The sequence below is a fragment of the Salvelinus fontinalis genome, chromosome 4 (assembly GCF_029448725.1).
Source record: "Salvelinus fontinalis isolate EN_2023a chromosome 4, ASM2944872v1, whole genome shotgun sequence".
In the NCBI taxonomy this organism is placed as follows: domain Eukaryota; kingdom Metazoa; phylum Chordata; class Actinopteri; order Salmoniformes; family Salmonidae; genus Salvelinus; species Salvelinus fontinalis.
Genome location: NC_074668.1, coordinates 12,662,052 through 12,681,150, shown reverse-complemented (window position 1 = coordinate 12,681,150; position 19,099 = coordinate 12,662,052). Strand labels below are relative to the sequence as shown.

The following is a 19,099-nucleotide window of genomic DNA, read 5'->3' as shown; positions in this document are numbered from 1 at the left end:
ATAGAGAGGGTATGGGGAATAGAGATCGAGAGAGGGTATGGGGATAAAGAATGGAGAGAGTGTATGATAAATAGGAATAGAGAGATGGTATGGGGAATAGGAATAGAGAGGGTATGTGGAATAGGTTTTGAGAGATTGTATGGGGAATTGAAATACAGCTAGTGTATGAGAAATAGGAATAGAGCGAGGCTAAGGGGAATAGGAATAGAGCTAGGGTTTGGGGAATACTAATAGAGCGAGGGTATGGGGAATACTAATAAAGCTAGGGTATGGGGAATACTAATAGAGCGAGGGTATGGGGTATACTAATAGAGCGAGGGTATGGGAAGTAGGAATAGAGCGAGGGTATGGGGAATACCAATAGAGCGAGGGTATGGGGAATACTAATAGAGCAAGGGTATGGGGAATACCAATAGAGCGAGGGTATGGGGAATACTAATAGAGCAAGGGTATGGGGAATACTAATAGAGCGAGGGTATGGGGAATACTAATAGAGCGAGGGTTTGGGGAATACTAATAGAGTGAGGGTTTGGGGACTACTAATAGAGCGATGGTATTGGGAATACTAATAGAGAGTGGGTATGGGGAATACTAATAGAGCTAGGGTATGGGGAATAGGAATAGAGCGAGGGTATGGGGAATACTAATAGAGCTAGGGTAAGGGGAATAGGAATAGAGCTAGGGTTTTGGGAATACTAATAGAGTAAAGGTATGGGGAATAGGAATAGAGTAAAGGTATGGGGAATACTAATAGAGTAAAGGTATGGGGAATAGGAATAGAGTAAAGGTATGGGTAATACTAATAGAGTAAAGGTATGGGGAATAGGAATAGAGTAAAGGTATGGGGAATACTAATAGAGTAAAGGTATGTGGAATGGGAATAGAGTAAAGGTATGGGGAATAGGAATAGAGTAAAGGTATGGGGAATAGGAATAGAGAGGTTGTGAGAGAGAGGGGATATAAGGTCACTATGTTTTTAGAGGGATGTGAAGCAACAGAAAGCATCGGGCCACAGTGACATGCTCAGCAGGATAAGGTCGATAGTGCTCTGTACTATTCTGGCCCCAGACATACTGCAGCCCCAGGCCCCCATATACTGAGTACTGCAATCCACTTCAGCACAATACAATATATGAGTCAATACGGTGCACTTATGGGTTTCACCGCTGAGCTCACAATGTGTGTGTAGATTGCATCATCTATCCTTAATCATGGTTTGCAATGTTTTGGTTGACAGAAATGGGACAAAATATGAGCTATGTACAGACTGACATTTCATTAAGTGTGTGTGTGTGTGTGTGTGTGTGTGTGTGTGTGTGTGTGTGTGTGTGTGTGTGTGTGTGTGTGTGTGTGTGTGTGTGTGTGTGTGTGTGTGTGTGTGTGTGTGTGTGTGTGTGTGTGTGTGTGTGTGTGTGTGTGTGTTTGTTTGTGTGTTTGTGCGTAGTAAAGGTTGGAATGAAGAAATGACTAAATTCACTATACCCAGTAGACACAGACATATTTTATTCATGAGGGACAAAAATAGCAAAATATCTCATATGAATCAGTCATTCACCCTTTGCACTAGCGTTATCACAGAACCTGCAAACACCTTGGAACAGTATGTGGGTGTCACCTTAATTATCTAATCAAAAGGACAATAAAACAAGGCTGTTTGGAGTCCACCCTTGTTTTGCAGAGGTATCGACCGAGCCCTATGATACAACGACAACACAAACATCCACTGGGTGTAAAATGTGGATGGTACAGCACGCACAATCCCTGCCCATCTCCTCCAGCCCACTGGCAGCTGCCTGGGCCACTACAGCAAAGCCTGTTGAGAAAGAAGCACACTAAGGGGATGACCAGTCTAAAGCTCCTCCAAGCTGGCCGGCAGAGAAACACACATGAGGAAATGAGGAAACAGACAGACGCCCCGCTGTATAAATAGACAGAGAGAGAGAGAAATGAGAGTGAGAGAAATTAGAGAGAGAGATGAGACAGAAGCTGTTTGGTGAGTTTTGGCATAAATGAGAAAAATGTTTTCCATTCAACTCGCTGGTGATGAGTCATTAGGTGGTTATATTCATTATGTTGGTGTGTTTCCTCCAGAAATTGGAGCGTCTAAGTGGGGGATCCTGTCTTTCAGAAACTGGGTCTGCCTGTTGTGTCTCTGACTGAGTCATTCCTCAGAATGAGATGAGTTGCAGACAGAAAGGGAAAGGGAGAGAAAATCAGTCCTCTGATGTGAAATAAATCTCTTCAAGGCTCTTTGGGGTGAGAGATTCTTAATATTGTCAGTCCTCTTTTCAAGACTTCGCACTCAACCAATCAGAGGGATGCTTTGGATTGTTCAACCCCCCATTGAAATAAACCAGAAGTTCAAAATAATATTGATGTTGGCGAGCCAGTAAACAGGCGATGACGTGCAGAAATGTGCACTTCAAGGACCCGTGGGTAAAAGCATTGTATTAAGAGACTGAACTGAGCGGACAGTTTCAGCACAACATGATGCAAACTTTATGGGGATTCACTCAGGTGGATAGTTGGCAAACCTCATCCTTACTGCCTGGTAGTCCTGTTGTGAAAGCTTTAGTCAACCCTGCCTACTAGACTCGTCTTAGTTCATCGCTGTACCCTAATGGGACACACCCAAAGTGAGCCTAGGCTTCTCATTAAGGGGAAATGCCCTCTCCCACAGATCTGACTCACCAGTCGGCTCCTGAACTAGAACCCACAGGACAGGGCAAGAGAAGACGGCTCCTGAACTATAACCCACAGGACAAGGCAAGAGAAGACGTCTCCTGAACTAGAACCCACAGGACAGGGCAAGAGAAGACGGCTCCTGAACTAGAACCCACAGGACAGGGCAAGAGAAGACGGCTCCTGAACTAGAACCCACAGGACAGGGCAAGAGAAGACGGCTCCTGAACTAGAACCCACAGGACAGGGCAAGAGAAGACGGCTCCTGAACTAGAACCCACAGGACAGGGCAAGAGAAGACGTCTCCTGAACTAGAACCCACAGGACAGGGCAAGAGAAGACGGCTCCTGAACTAGAACCTACAGGACAGGGCAAGAGAAGACGGCTCCTGAACTAGAACCCACAGGACAGAGCAAGAGACGACGGCTCCTGAACTAGAACCCACAGGACAGGGCAAGAGAAGACGGCTCCTGAACTATAACCCACAGGACAGGGCAAGAGAAGACGTCTCCTGAACTAGAACCCACAGGACAGGGCAAGAGAAGACGGCTCCTGAACTAGAACCCACAGGACAGGGCAAGAGAAGACGGCTCCTGAACTAGAACCCACAGGACAGGGCAAGAGAAGACGGCTCCTGAACTAGAACCCACAGGACAGGGCAAGAGAAGACGGCTCCTGAACTAGAACCCACAGGACAGGGCAAGAGAAGACGTCTCCTGAACTAGAACCCACAGGACAGGGCAAGAGAAGACGGCTCCTGAACTAGAACCTACAGGACAGGGCAAGAGAAGACGGCTCCTGAACTAGAACCCACAGGACAGAGCAAGAGACGACGGCTCCTGAACTAGAACCCACAGGACAGGGCAAGAGAAGACGGCTCCTGAACTAGAACCCACAGGACAGGGCAAGAGAAGACGGCTCCTACAGGGAGACTCCCTAAAGGAGTTACAGTAAAGAGAAAAGCCCAAGACTGAGATTGGATCCCAATGTCCTTACATTGCATCATCTACTTGTCTCGAATTATCCTAAAGTATCTCAAATGTGATTGTCTAACTCAATTAAGTTACTTATAGATGATTTGGACATGAAGCGCAAAAAAATGCTAATATAGGTACAATTGACTTGCATTGGATTTGTGCCACAGATGCTAAAAAGTTAGCATTTGAAACAGTGGCCAAGTAAACAAAACCAAAGCATGGACTGCTGTCATACCATGTCCATAGACTGCTTACATGGAACCAATACATTGTTTTGTAACTTGGGTGAACTATCCCTAACCAAAGTCCGAGAACTATGGTGAAAACCTATCCTGTTACCACACCTATCAACAGCCAAGAGGGAATGGAGAGAAGATGAGGAAGATTAACAGGGAATTAAGTCAAAGATGACCACTGTCCCTTTAAGGTTATCCTTTTAAAGTCAACATTAAGTACCAACCCTGAAAACAACTTAGAATTTCATGCCTGTCCACATTGACTACGCAGACGTTTGACACAGGACTGCAAACCACAACACACACCTCACACACCTATCATCACACCTCACTGGGCAAAAACTGGTTGAATCAACTTTGTTTCCACCTCATTTCAACCTCAAAAAATCTACATGATGGCGTTGAATCAACATGGAAAACTGATTGGATTTGCTAAAAGTCATCAACGTACGTCATCAGGGTATTTCGTCTTTCTTTTCACCTAAACCCAATGACATGGTGATTAATTTTTGGGGTTTTCACGTTGAATTCACGTTAGTTGACAACTCAACCAAATGTAAATCAAAACTAGACGTTGAACTGATGTCTGTTCTCAGTGGGACACACACTTAGTGTTGGTAGGATGGGACTGGAATTATATGGTTGAAGGTCACAGTGCCATTGACTCTTCCCTTGACGTCACAGACAGTCCACATTAGCGTACCGGCGCCCCCCATACGGACCCCCTACTGATGTAAATTAGCAGACATGGGGAGGCATCTGTGCTTAAGTACATTAGAGTAAAATAAACATGATCAGCCATCTGCGCTGGGATGGCATGGTTGCCTAGTGCCGTGTCCTGTTTGGATAGTCTGACGTGGGTGTACTGAGGATAATGTGTGTGTGTGTGTGTGTGTGCGTGTGCGTGTGCGCACACAGATGGCAGCACTCATGATGATGGATTCATTTTCCAGACTAAGGCTCCAGAGTACTGTGCTGGTGTGTGTGTGTGTGTGTGTGTGTGTGTGTGTGTGTGTGTGTGTGTGTGTGTGTGTGTGTGTGTGTGTGTGTGTGTGTGTGTGTGTGTGTGTGTGTGTGTGTGTGTGTGTGTGTGTGTGTGTGTGTGTGTGTGTGTTTGTCCTTCCTATAAGGGTTTCAGAAAGGTCTCCTCATTCCCTGGTATGATCAAGTGTGCTGTGTGAACCATCGAGTCCCAAAATAGTCTGACTCTGAACCACAGCAACAACCTCAACTACAGCATATCATGGGATCCATCACCATTGTATTCTATTAAAGAGCCCATTAAAAGGGTTCATATGAGATGAGACCTGAGCCTCTTCAGAGCTGTGGCTGCAATTACACTACATGTTCAACCCAGTACAGAGGGCTGGGTTAAAACAAATCCAAAGGGCTCTCAGTACAGAGGACTGGGTTAAAACAAATCCAAAAGGCTCTCAGTACAGAGGGCTGGGTTAAAACAAATCCAAAGGGCTCTCAGTACAGAGGGCTGGGTTAAAACAAATCCAAACGGCTCTCAGTACAGAGGACTGGGTTAAAACAAATCCAAAGGTCTCTCAGTACAGAGGACTGGGTTAAAACAAATCCAAAAGGCTCTCAGTACAGAGGACTGGGTTAAAACAAATCCGAAAGGCTCTCAGTACAGAGGACTGGGTAAAGACAGGGTGTGTGTATGAGTGACCAGCTAGGGCAGGGATGAGGTCCATACAGTACACCAGGACACCATGTTGGCAGGGATGAGCTCCATACAGTACACCAGGACACCATGTTGGCAGGGATGAGGTCCATACAGTACACCAGGACACCATGTTGGCAGGGATGAGCTCCATACAGTACACCAGGACACCATGTTGGCAGGGATGAGGTCCATACAGTACACCAGGACACCATATTGGCAGGGATGAGCTCCATACAGTACACCAGGACACCATGTTGGCAGGGATGAGGTCCATACAGTATACCAGGACACCATGTTGGCAGGGATGAGGTCCATACAGTACACCAGGACACCATGTTGGCAGGGATGAGCTCCATACAGTACACTAGGACACCATGTTGGCAGGGATGAGCTCCATACAGTACACCAGGGCCCTGGCACACAGGCGCCTGGGCAGCATGGTGGCCAGCGTTAGTACGGTAAAACCCAGGTTCCAGGGTTAACACATTAACACGTTAGTTGGTTAGCCACATAGAGCTATTCTATGTCATAGAAGAGGGATTCAATCAAATTCAATGTCCATAAAGGTCCCACTTCATTTATCGACCAGAGATACTCAAATCAATTATATTTGGGTTAACAAGATGGAGGAAAATCTAGAGAGAGTCTAGTCCAGGGGTGTCCAACAAATTTTGCCCTAGGGGCGAATTCGGACTTCAACGAGGTCTGGAGGGCCGCACTGAAAGTGTGTTATATTTCCTTGGCGTCAAAATTTGCAGACAATTGTCCTCGATCCATAGTTCTTGGAATTGTCGATGCTCCCTGACTATCTAATGATTGTTACTGTGTAAATGTACTGTAAGTCCATTATCATTTATATACAGTTTCCATTTGGTTTTAGTCATTTTAACGTATATTGAGTTAGTTCCCCCCCCAAAATATAGATATTGTTATTGTTATTACTCAAATGACTGTATGTTTGACACCCCTGGTCTACTCTATTCAGTGAAGAGCAATATCTTTCTATCAGGATATGGAATGAATCCATAAGCTACTATCTAGAACCTGAAAGGGCTCTTTGGCTGTCCCCATAGGAGAACTCTTTGACAAACCGTTTTTGGTTCCAGGTAGAACCCTTTTGGGTTTCATGTAAAACCCTTTCCACATAGGAATCTACATGGAACCCAAAAGGGTTCTACCTGGAACCAAATAGGGTTATCCTATGGGGACAGCCAAAGAACCTTTTTGGAACCCTTTTTTCTAAGAGTGTATATCTGTCAGAGCTGCTAGGAGTACTGGGTGGAGGAGTCAAGCGCAGAGAGCAGGTATTCAAGAACGTGGATATTTATTTCCTGTAGACAGGGAAAACGATCATGCCCAAACACACGGGCGCATGAAAATACCAGTCCAAACACACAGGACTAAACTGTTCGGAAAATATAGAATCCACATAAAATCCAACACCAAAATAACAGAGAACAAGCCCGCACAAAAGCCAGCGGGCCTACTGCCCTTAAATAGCCTACCCACAAAACTACACTCAAAACAGGTGCACCCAATCAGCCCAAACTAACAGAAACAAAAAGAAGGGAATCGATGGCAGCTAGTAGGCCGGTGACAACGACTGCCGAGCGCCACCCGAACAGGAAGAGGCACCATCTTCGGCGGGATTCGTGACAGTACCCCCCCTCTGACGCACGGCTCCCGCAGCGCGCCGACCCCGGCCTCGAGAACGACCCGGGGGGCGAGGCGCAGGGCAATCCGGGTGGCGGAGGTGGAAATCAACCAAGAGGGAAGGATCTAAAATGTCTCTCCCCGGTACCCAGCACCTCTCCTCCGGACCGTACCCCTCCCAGTCCACGAGGTACTGCAGGCCCCTCACCTGGCGTCTCGAGTCCAGAATAGCTCGTACTGTGTACGCCGGGGACCCCTCGATGTCCAGAGGGGGCGGAGGGACCTCCGGTACCTCACCTTCCTGAAGGGGACCAGCTACCACCGGCCTGAGGAGAGACACATGAAACAAGGGGTTAATACGATAGTAAGAAGGGAGTTGCAATCTATAACACACCTTGTTTATCCTCCTCAGGACATTAAATGGCCCCACACACTGCGGCCCCAGCTTCCGGCAGGGCAGGCGGAGGGGCATGTTTCGGGTCGAGAGCCAGACCCTGTCCCCTGGTGCGAACACAGGGGCCTCACTGCGGTGGAGGTCAGCGCTCTTCTTCTGCCGTTCACTGGCCTGCCTGAGAGAGTCCTGGACTGCCCGCCAGGTCTCCCTAGAGCGCTGTACCCACTCCTCCACCGCAGGAGCTTCGGTCTGGCTCTGATTGCCACAGAGCCAGGACCAGCTGGTACCCCAGTACGCATTCAAATGGCGACATGTTAGTTGAGGAGTGGCGGAGTGAGTTCTGGGCCAACTCTGCCCACGGGACGTACCTCGCCCATTCTCCTGGCCGGTCCTGGCAATACGACCTCAGAAACCTCCCCACTTCCTGGTTCACTCTTTCCACCTGCCCATTACTTTCGGGGTGATACCCTGAGGTAAGGCTGACCGAGACCCCAGACGCTCCATAAACGCCCTCCACACCGGGGACGTGAATTGGGGACCTCGATCAGATACGATGTCCTCCGGCACCCCGTAGTGCCGGAAGACGTGGGTAAATAGAGCCTCCGCAGTCTGTAGGGCCGTAGGGAGACCAGGCAATGGAAGGAGATGACAGGACTTAGAAAACCGATCCACAACGACCAGAACGGTAGTGTTCCCCTGAGAAGGAGGAAGATCAGTCCGAAAATCTACCGATAGATGAGACCATGGCCGTTGTGGAACCGGGAGGGGTTGTAACTTCCCTCTCGGCAGGTGCCTAGGAGCCTTACTCTGTGCGCATACCGAACAGGAGGAGACATAGAGTCTCACGTCCTTAGCCAAGGTGGGCCACCAGTATTTCCCCCTAAGACCCCGCACTGTCCTCTCAATCCCCGGATGACCCGAAGAAGGTAGTGTGTGAGCCCACCGAATCAATCGATCACGGACACCAAGCGGTACGTACCTAAGGCCAGTCGGACACTGGGAAGGCGCAGGTTCTACCCTCAACGTCCGCTCGATGTCCGCGTCCACCTCCCATACCACCGGGGCCACCAGACAAGAGGCTGGAAGGATGGGAGTCGGATCGATGGGCCGGACATCAGTGTCATAGAGACGGGACAGAGCGTCGGCCCTAGTGTTGAGGGAACCTGGTCGATAGAGATCGTAAATCTAAAGCGTGTAAAGAACATGGCCCACCTAGCTTGATGCGGATTCAGTCTCTTCGCCGCTCGGATATACTCCAGATTGCGGTGGTCAGTCCAGATGAGGAAAGGGTATTTAGCCCCCTCAACCCAGTGTCTCCACACCTTCAGGGCTTTTACCATAGCAAGTAATTCCCGGTCCCCCACATCATAGTTCCGCTCCGCCGGACCCAGCTTCTTAGAAAAGAAAGCACAGGGACGGAGCTTCGGTGGCGTGCCCGAGCGCTGTGATAGCACGGCTCCAACACCAGCCTCGGACGCATCCACCTCCACTATGAACGCTAACGAAGGGTCCGGATGCGCCAACACGGGAGCCTCAGTAAACCGTGCCTTCAACTGGTTGAAGACTCCATCTGCCTCGGCCGACCACCGTAAACGCACCGGCCCCCCCTTCAGCAGTGAGGTAATGGGCGCCGCCACTTGGCCAAAACCCCGGATAAACTTCCGGTAGTAATTGGAAAACCCTAAAAACCGCTGCACCTCCTTTACCGTGGTCGGAGTCGGCCAATTACGCACAGCGTTAACGTGGTCACACTCCATCACCACCCCCGAGGTGGAAATGCGATAACCCAGGAAGGAAACGGCTGGTTTGGAGAACACACATTTCTCAGCCTTGACTTATAGGTCATGCTCCAGCAGTCTCCCAAGCACCCTGCGCACCAGGGAGACATGCGCGCGCGTGTGGCAGAATAGATCAAGATGTCATCAATATATACTACCACACCCTGCCCCTGCAAGTCCCTGAGAATCTCATCTACAAAGGATTGGAAGACGGCTGGAGCATTCTTCAACCCATACGGCATGACGAGGTACTCATAGTGGCCTGATGTGGTACTAAACGCTGTTTTCCACTCGTCTCCTCCCCGCACCAGATTATACGCGCTCCTGAGGTCCAGTTTTGTGAAAAAACGCGCTCTGTGGAATGATTCCATCGCAGTAGCGATGAGAGGTAGCGGATAACTAAATCCCACTGTGATTGAATTTAGACCTCGATAATCAATGCACTGACGCAGTCCTCCCTCCTTTTTTCTCACAAAAAAGAAACTCAAGGAGGCGGGTGACAGGGAGGGCCGAATGAACCCTTGTCTCAGAGCTTCCGTGACATATGTCTCCATAGCCAACATCTCTTCCTGTGACAATGGGTACACGTGACTCCTGGGAAGTGCAGCGTTCTCCTGGAGGTTTATCACGCAATCCCACCGTCGATGAGGTGGTAATTTGGTCGCTTTTTTCTCACTAAAAGCGATAGCCAAATCGGCATATTCTGGGGGAATGCGCACAGTGGAAACCTGGTCTGGACTCTCCACCGACGTGGCACCGATGGAAACTCCCACACACCTACGTGAACACTCATCTGACCACCCCTGAAGAGCTCCCTGTCTCCAGGAAATGAGGGGATTGTGAATGGCTAGCCAGGGAACCCCCAACACCACTGGAAACCCAGGTGAATCAATAAGATAGAAACTGATCTGCTTCCTATGATCCCCCTGTGTTACCATGTCCAGCGGAATCGTGGCCTCCCTAACCAGCCCTGACCCTAACGGTCGGCTATCTAAGTGTGCACGGGGAACGGTGGGTCTATCTGCACCAGCGGAATACCCAACTTACGGGCGAGTCCACGATCCATAAAACTCCCAGCTGCGCCTGAGTCGACTAGCGCCTTATGCTGAAGAGAGGGGAAAAACGCAGGGGAAAAAATAACCAAAAACATGTGACCAACAGGGAGCTCTGGGTGAGTCTTGTGCCTACTCACCTGGGGTGGCCGAGGAGTATTCCGCCTGCCATCTCGACTCCCAGATGGACTCCTCCAGCACCGGTCCGAAGTGTGTCCTCTCCGGCCACAGTAGGTGCAAGAGGAGCCACCTCCTCCGGTCCCCCTAGATGCAGCTCCTCCCAACTCCATCGGAGTTAGAGCGGGAGGGCTGGGAGGTGGAATTGACAGGACCCCTTCTGAACGCCCGCGGGCAGCTAGCAGGTTATCTAGTCGGATCGACATGTCTATCAGTTCATCGAGGGAGAGTGTGGTGTCCCGACAAGCTAGCTCTCGGCGGACGTCCTCCCTGAGGCTGCAACGATAATGGTCTATTAAGGCCCTGTCATTCCACCCCGCACCAGCAGCCAAGGTCCGGAAATCTAAAGCGAAATCCTGGGCTCTCCTTGTCTCCTGTCTGAGGTGGAACAGACGCTCACCCGCCGCTCGGCCCTCCGGTGGGTGGTCGAACACCGCTCGAAACCGGCGGGTGAACTCCGGGTAGTGGTCCCGAGCCGAGTCTGGGCTGTTCCAGACTGCGTTGGCCCAGTCCAGGGCCCTACCTGACATACAGGAGACAAGGAGGCTTACACTCTCCTCATCCGAGGGAGTCGGACGCACGGTAGCCAGGTAGAGCTCAAGCTGGAGCAGAAATCCCTGGCATCCAGCCGCTGCTCCATCGTACACCCTCGGGGGGGTGAGACGCAATGTGCTGGTCCCAGCCGATGACACGGGAGGAGTGGGTTGTCTCGTCTGCAGGGGAGCTGAAGGGGGCGTCGGGAGACCACTCCTCTCCCATCGCTCCATCCTCTCCATCATCTGGTCCATCGCTGACCCGATTCAATGGAGGACAGCGGTATGATGATGGACGCGCTCCTCCATTGTTGGGAGAGGGGTGGTCGCTGCTTCTGCTGACTCCATTGGGAGGTGCGGGCTTCTGTCAGAGCTGCTAGGAGTACTGGGTGGAGGAGTCAAGCGCAGAGAGCAGGTATTCAAGAACGTGGATATTTATTTCCTGTAGACAGGGAAATTGATCATGCCTAAACACACTGGCGCATGAAAATACCAGTCCAAACACACAGTACTAAACTGTCCGGAAAATATAGAATCCACATAAAATCACACACCAAAATAACCGAGAACAAGCCCGCACAAAAGCCAGCGGGCCTACTGCCCTTAAATAGCCTACCGACAAAACTACACTCAAAACAGGTGCACCCAATCAGCCCAAACTAACAGAAACAAAAAGAAGGGAATCGATGGCAGCTAGTAGGCCGGTGACGACGACCGAACAGGAAGAGGCACCATCTTCGGCGGGATTCGTGACAATATCAAATTCTTATACAAGTTACCAGTCATGATTCACTGGGGCTTTAATCTAATATTCCCAGAGAAGCTGAACTCAAATGGCTAATATTTATCTAGATAAGAACAGAGCAAACTGCAGAACACTTTATCCAAATGCATTAACTGTAGGGAGCCAGAATTGATCCTGCAGAACTGGTTTCACTTACTAGACTGGCAGGTCGGACAATTCAAACACAGTCTAAAAATAAATAAATAGAAAGAATAAATGAATATCCTCTTAACAATAGCAATATGGACAAGAGGCAGGCTGAATATCCTGGATGGCTGAGGATGTATGCTCACCATTCATTTCAAGTTCACATGCTACAGTATTTTATGAACTCAATAATACTTTTTTTCCACTGCACAGATGAGTCACTGTCTGTTTGGCTTGTTTGAGGCGCCGATTCATATTACCATTGCTCCATGTGATTCAGCAGCACACAAGTCAGCCAGCATGGAGCCCAGGCCCCAGGTATTCCATAAGAACTAATTACACCAGGCAGAGCAGAGCTGGGCCAGTGAGAGGCCCTGCTGCTCCCCCTTTAGATCAACCAGTCTCATGTCTCAACCAGCTGCACTGTCACTCACACTGCGGATGTGTACACAAACACATATACGTCCACAGACACACACACACACACACACACTACACACCACAGTCTCTGAGAGGCATAAACCGTAAGCTCTGACCCATACCACGGACTCTCATTCAGTTCAGGTCAACGGTCATTCACTGGGTGCGCTAAACAAAAGATCCTCTAAAAGTGAGACAGACAACAACAACGGACAGTGTGAACATCAAACTGTCTGTCCTGCAGACATCCTACACAGACACATCTGGCTCCGTCTGGTGTGTTACTCTGTTCCCCCAGTAGGACTTTGACCAACTATCAGACCAGAGTTAGGCAACCCACCGACCCACCACAATCACCCCGCTGGGACTGCACACTGCACACTACACACTGCTCCAGCTGATTCAACACATGAGCTCATCTTCACTGTCCTGATTTCAAAATGTTGGAGGGAGGAAATTAATTTTGTTCTGACTGAAAATTCTGAATCAACAGCCTGGCTGGCTGGAGTGAGTGAAGGTGGACTCAATGACAGCCCTCTCGGACTCACTTAAGTACTGTAAGATCAATCTAGTGAGCAGCAACAACAACAAAAAATCGATGTGCTCACTTCCACTCTTCGTCTTATCTGACGTACAGTAGATCCAAAGCCAGTATCTTGTTAAATTGTATTGCACTTTTTACAAATGCACAAAGTCCTCACCATACTCCCTAACCACTAAACCCTCAAAAGAACTAACCAGGGTGAGGGTGGAGAGGAAACCTCCTTGGTCCACAGAAACATTGAGAGGAACCAGACTACGGGGTCATCCCATTCTCGGCTGCCTGCCTGCCACCCTATCTGCTTGCATGTTTATCTTCCTTCCTGTCTGTCTTCCTTCCTGTGTCTTCCATCCTGCCTGTCTTCCTTCCTTTCTGTCTGCCTGTCTGGGTACACTAATTATATGACTGATCAAACACTGAAGGGTAAATGGATCCGGAACACAAACACCTAAATCTGGTCATTTAGCCCTGTATTCAGCTCTCCCTGTGATATACTCAGACCACAGGGAGAGCTGCTGGACATCACTAAAAGGCCAGGGCCTCAAACACACAAAGATGTCCATTAGTGGTATCACTCATACTCTGCGTGGTTGAAGGAGGGGGAGGGAAGGAGGGAAAGAGAGAGACGTGGCAGTCAGATGGCAAGGAGTGCACATGGCCTCTAGTGGATGCACGCACACACACACACACACACACGTTGCTCCACCTCCCTGTTGGGACTTGTACAATGCCCAGATCCATCTCTGTGAGCTCATACATACAGACACGTAAGTATTGTCAGGTGTGCTCCATTCTGTTTTACAGAAAGCACATCATACCAATGCAACTATGAACCCAGAAACACACAGTGACAGACACAATGAGTAGATAGTTTGGAGAGGGGAGAGAGAGAGGAGAAAGAAAACATGAAGAGTGGAGAGAAGAGAGGGGAAAGGCGAGAGGGGAGAGTAGAGAGGGGAGAGGGGAGAAAGAGGAGAAAGAGAAAAAGTAGAGAAAGAGAAGAGGGAGAAAAGAGAGAGAGAAAGACAAGGGAGAGAGAGGAGAGGGAGAGAAGAGAGAGACAGAAAGAGAAGAGAGACAGAAGAGAGGGGGAGAAAGAGAAGAAGCAGAGAAAGAAGAGAGGGAGAAATAGGAGAAGCAGAGGAGAGAGGGGGAGAGAAAGAGCAGAGGAACAGAAGAGAGAGAGGAGAAAGAGAAGAGGCTGAGAAAGAGAAGCGAGAGAGAAGAGAGGGAGAGAAAGAGAATGGGGAGGGAAGAGAGAAGAGGGAGAAAGGAAAGAGAGTCAAATTAAAATAGGAATCTTCAGTCAGCTCGTGTAACGATGTCAGGGTAGTGTCAGCTGCACTAGTCCTTGTATCCATGGCGACCCCAAAGTGCCGTCAGAGTGGTGACACTACTGGGATCGCTGTGCTGAACTGAGCTGCATTGAGGTGCACGTGCCTAAACCTGGCTCCACTCAGCGTGACTATTCATAGCACTCAGTGTCGAGGCAGGACTATGGCGGAGGTGTGGCTATGGGCAGGTGTACGGAGGGACAAGGCATGGAGCTGCTGTTTTTCTCGCTCTGATCCTGCTCCAGACTCTGGGGGGTGACACCTGGTCTCCCTACTGCCCTACAGAGATGGACCGTATGTCTAGTCAATCACTACACAGAGCTTATGAGCTGTCCTCTGGGCTGCATTCAGGATCACACTGATCATGTAGATTGGAGAAGTAACAATAACCTCCATTAGTAATAGGACTGTTAGTCTTAAAGGAGTCGTGGATTCAGTCCTGATTCTTCCAGTCCTGTTTAGCTGAGATTTCAATACGTCATTAGTTGCATATCACTGTATGTATTGTCAAAACCATAGCAATACTTTACCTAAACCCGTGTCATAGGGTGTTAGTGGAATGCAAGATGGCAGGAGCATTAGGGAACTGTCATCCCCCTACCGTATCCATGTAATCTCCTAACGCCTAGCTGTGAGTCAGTTTTACTGTAGTGACTCAAGGCCTGGCTCTCTCTCACACACTGGCCTACTAACTTATCCATCTCCAATTAATAGCTGACATGCAGAATGATCTAATTCAGCTGAACAGTGAATAACGGCACCCAGTCTCCATAGCACACAGTGCTAGCTCGCTGGCTGGCTGGCTGGCTACTGCCCAATGTGCTAGGGTACGTACGGCCAGGGGATGGACCAAGTGAGCACCTCCCTTTGTGAGCGATTGTTCAAGCTCAATTGGCACTTCTGTAACGTTGCTTTGTAGGAAGGATCAGCGGGGAGAATGAACCAGGCTCTGAGGTGCAGAGAGAGCTCTATTGTGGCCAGGGCCGGGCCAGTGTGAGGGACACAGAGTTGCTGAGTGAAATCGATCTGGGTGGGATTAGGACCACTCTTTCATGAGAGTGTGGCATGGGCCGGGCCAGCTTTGTTGAATTCAGCCGACGCAGGCCTTTCCCACCCCTCGGATCAGCAGTCCCCCCCCCCCACAGGACAGGGAGACAGCGGGGTGGGCTTTTTGGAGACCACCTTTGTGCTCCTATTGTGCCCAGGCACAACAATGGTGCTGGGCATAACCCAGGGCAATGGGAAAGTGCTGGAGAGGACACTTTAGGATAAAGCTTCCATGCACCTGGTGTGGCATGAAGGAGAGAGGTAACAAAGAAGATGATTAGCTTTGATGAGCATGGAGTTGGCTCAAAAAAACAAACGTTCACATGACCCACGTTGTACCATCACGCCAATGTTCATCACTGCAATAAAGATTGTCTCCGCCCAATACATTTGGAAGGAATAGGCGCGACTCTCGCTCACAATAAAAACGTGATACTTGATTGATCTGATTAGAGCTAAAATCGGCTGTCAATGGCCTTCATCAGCAACGTGTTTCAAATACATTCCCTTTATCCAGATACAGGTCAATGATTTATCCCAATGATACCATTGCCATGGCCACAGCTACATGTCATACCCGCCAGAGTGTTATAATAACCGTAGTAACAGTCTTAATGATCGGCTATGAAAAGCCAACTGACATTTACTCCTGAGGTGCTGACTTGCTGCACCCTCGACAACTACTGTGATTATTATTATTTGACCATGCTGGTCATTTATGAACATTTGAACATCTTGGCCATGTTCTGTTATAATCTCCACCCGGCACAGCCAGAAGAGGACTGACCACCCCTCATAGCCTGGTTCCTCTCTAGGTTTCTTCCTAGGTTTTGGCCTTTCTGGGGAGTTTTTTCTAGCCACCGTGCTTCTACACCTGCATTGCTTTCTGTTTGGGGTTTTAGGCTGGGTTTCTGTACAGCACTTTGAGATATCAGCTGATGTAAGAAGGGCTATATAAATACATTTGATTTGATTTGATTAGTACCAAAGCCCTATGGCTTGGCTTGTAGTGTGTTGTTTGGGGCCCTCCTTGCACAACAGCTGAGATGTGAGCAAGCCTGGACATGTTTCTCGTCTCAGCAAATGGTTGAGTGAACTAGAGAGGCAGAGACCAAAATGTTCAAAACATGGTCCTGTGTGTTCCTCCCAGTAAATCATTGTCCTATCCTGGCAAAGGTCTTGGTAACACTTTAGTAATCCTACTTTAGTAATCCTACTTAAATAATCCTACTTTAGTAATTCTACTTTAGTAATCCTACTTTAGTAATCCTACTTTAGTAATTCTTGTCAGCAGGTAGCCTGGCGAGTATGAGCGTTGGGTCAGTAAACGAAAGGTTGCTGGATCGAATCCCCGAGCTGACAAGGTAGAAATATGTAGTTCTGCCCCTGAGCAAGACAGTTAACCCACTGTTCCCCTGGCACTGAAGACATGGATGTTGATTATGGAAGCCCCCTGCACCTCTCTGATTCAAAGGGGTTGGGTTAAATGCAGAATACACATTTCAGTTGAATGCAGTCAGTTGTACAACTGACTAGGTATCTCCCATTCCTTGACATAGGGTGTCATAGCAAAAATTGATAGTAGTTCAAATGATTTGTTGTCATTCAAGTCAAGTGGCACTCCTAATTAGCTTCTAGACACAGGATGTGTCTGGGAAATTCTGGGAGTGTGTGCATCCAAGCTGTCCAACACTGAATAGAGGTACAGGTCCACCTAGGGTGTAATCACTAGGAACCAAACAGAAACAAACACACCAAAACAGAGAGGGACCTACCTGAATTTATCCAATCAGAAACTCCAGTTCTTGTTTTTCAGTTGAAAAACGTTTTGCTATGGTGTGCTCTAATGAATACATCCCTAAACTGTCTAGTAGACACTCCTGATGCACAGCAGACCATGTGCAACAAAGTGACTACACAGACCTATATCAACTCCTATGCACAGCACCTGTAGACAGGTCCCTGTGGCTGTCTGCCACCATTCTATTCAACACCTGATGGTATTTTTACCTTGACATTTCCAACCAATTAATGTCATATCTAAGTGTAACCATAACAACAGGGGGCTTTGTGTTGGTTTGAAATAAACACGCACACACAAAGACTACACAGAGATACACACACACACCAAAGCGCACACACACACACACACACACACACACACACACACACACACACACACACACACACACACACCACACACACACACACACACACACACACACACACACACACACACACACACACACACACACACACACACACACACACACACACCAGAGGTGTTGTTCATTATCACTATAAGTGTGATTAGCCAGAGTATCATGTGTCCCTAGCGATGCATTGAGCAAGACCAGATATTAATAATACTCAGTATTTACAAGAAATTATGACAGATTGGGTGAATTTGATTGATAGGCTATTTGTCACTATAAAAAAAATATGTCAAGTCCTGCAGTAGGTATTGTCGGTAGGCTATATGGATTAAGCATTTATTTCAGATTTAATTATTCTCTCTCTCTTAAAAATACAACAGGATTTGACCGTATTACTACCATCCTCTCCCTATCCTCGGCGCCATGTGCCAGTGAGGGCATCCATTCAGTTTATGAATGGATGGGTGTGGCGGAGGCGGCGGATGAGTGACTGGCGCTTGGCTTTCGTCACTGCTCTCGTTGATAGGCACTGGCGTTTGTCGCTGGCTGGACTGGATTAGAGCGCAATTTGCCTCCTCCACCGCATGTGACAATTGAGAGCGAGAGACAGACAGCGACACCACAGAGACTCAAGCCGAGGGGTGAACTTCGGGCGGATTTGGTGAGGCTATGGGGCAGTCTCGCACCGCATGCACTACACGCGTTTAAGGGGTGGAATTGGAGCAGGGTTACAGTGAAACAAAGGATTTGAGATGAACTTTTTTGTCTCAAAATGTCCTTACTGACAACAAAAACAGATAGTCTATAGCCTATATAAAAGCATTGCACGTTGTGAATACCACGTTTCCTTTTGTCTTATGCTTGCGATCACATTTGCGTAGACCAGGTTTCGGCTATAGTTCGATTTGGATGAACGTATAGGCAACCAGTCACTGGTTAGATAATAGTCTAATAAGAAAGATCAAGAAATGTACAAAAATATATATTGTTTTGGTAAAGGCGATAGACGGAAACAGACAAAGAGTGTCGGGCACATGCCTTTCCTCCAATGGCCCCTTTTAGGTGTGACAGAAACAACAAAGGACGTGGACAAACTCGCATCAGCACCAGTGAACACCCAGTCCCCTAAACAAAAGCCAAGATTGTCTGCAGCTTTTGCAATATGCAATATGCTGCATATTTACATTCCTTCTGGCGTCTGTACATGGGAGTGTTCTAGAGCTGCCTGCTCAACAAAACCGGCCCAAAAGGCATCGGAAGACAGGCGTCAAGTCTCACCAAGAAAAAAACTTGCCAGTAAATATTAAGTGCACACTGTTCACAAATCGTTTTATCAGTAGCATGCAGGAATGTACTGAAAATTGTTATTGTGTGTTGTGCCTTGCAGCTAAGAGGGAAGAGAAATATACGAGCGCTGTGAAAATAACTGTAAGAAAGCTAAAAGTGGAGAGTGTGAAGTGGACTACGCAGAACACCGAAAAGATTCCAGAGGCGAATGACCATTGAAGGTAAG

At 48.4% G+C, this 19,099-nt stretch overlaps 2 protein-coding genes across 3 annotated transcripts in view; one reads left to right on the top strand and one right to left on the bottom strand.

The window, feature by feature from the left end:
• Positions 1 to 6,877: 6,877 nt before the first annotated feature.
• Positions 6,878 to 12,808, bottom strand: LOC129853109 (chromobox protein homolog 2-like). Its single transcript, XM_055918828.1, has 2 exons — positions 12,349 to 12,808; positions 6,878 to 7,549 (listed from the first exon to the last, which is right to left on the bottom strand). The coding sequence occupies exons 1-2, from the start codon at positions 12,357 to 12,359 to the stop codon at positions 7,153 to 7,155; spliced, it is 408 nt and encodes a 135-aa protein (XP_055774803.1). The 5' UTR covers positions 12,360 to 12,808; the 3' UTR covers positions 6,878 to 7,152.
• A 5,282-nt stretch (positions 12,809 to 18,090) lies between these two features.
• Positions 18,091 to 19,099, top strand: part of rhobtb4 (Rho related BTB domain containing 4) — a 69,324-nt gene continuing 68,315 nt past the window's right edge. Inside the window, exons 1-2 of one of the 2 annotated variants that reach the window (XM_055918824.1) lie at positions 18,091 to 18,247; positions 18,974 to 19,094. The gene's annotated coding sequence lies outside the window, so the exon portion shown is untranslated. Of the gene's footprint in view, positions 18,248 to 18,270; positions 18,883 to 18,973; positions 19,095 to 19,099 lie in introns of those variants that run through there. The other variant, XM_055918825.1, reaches the window with a different exon arrangement.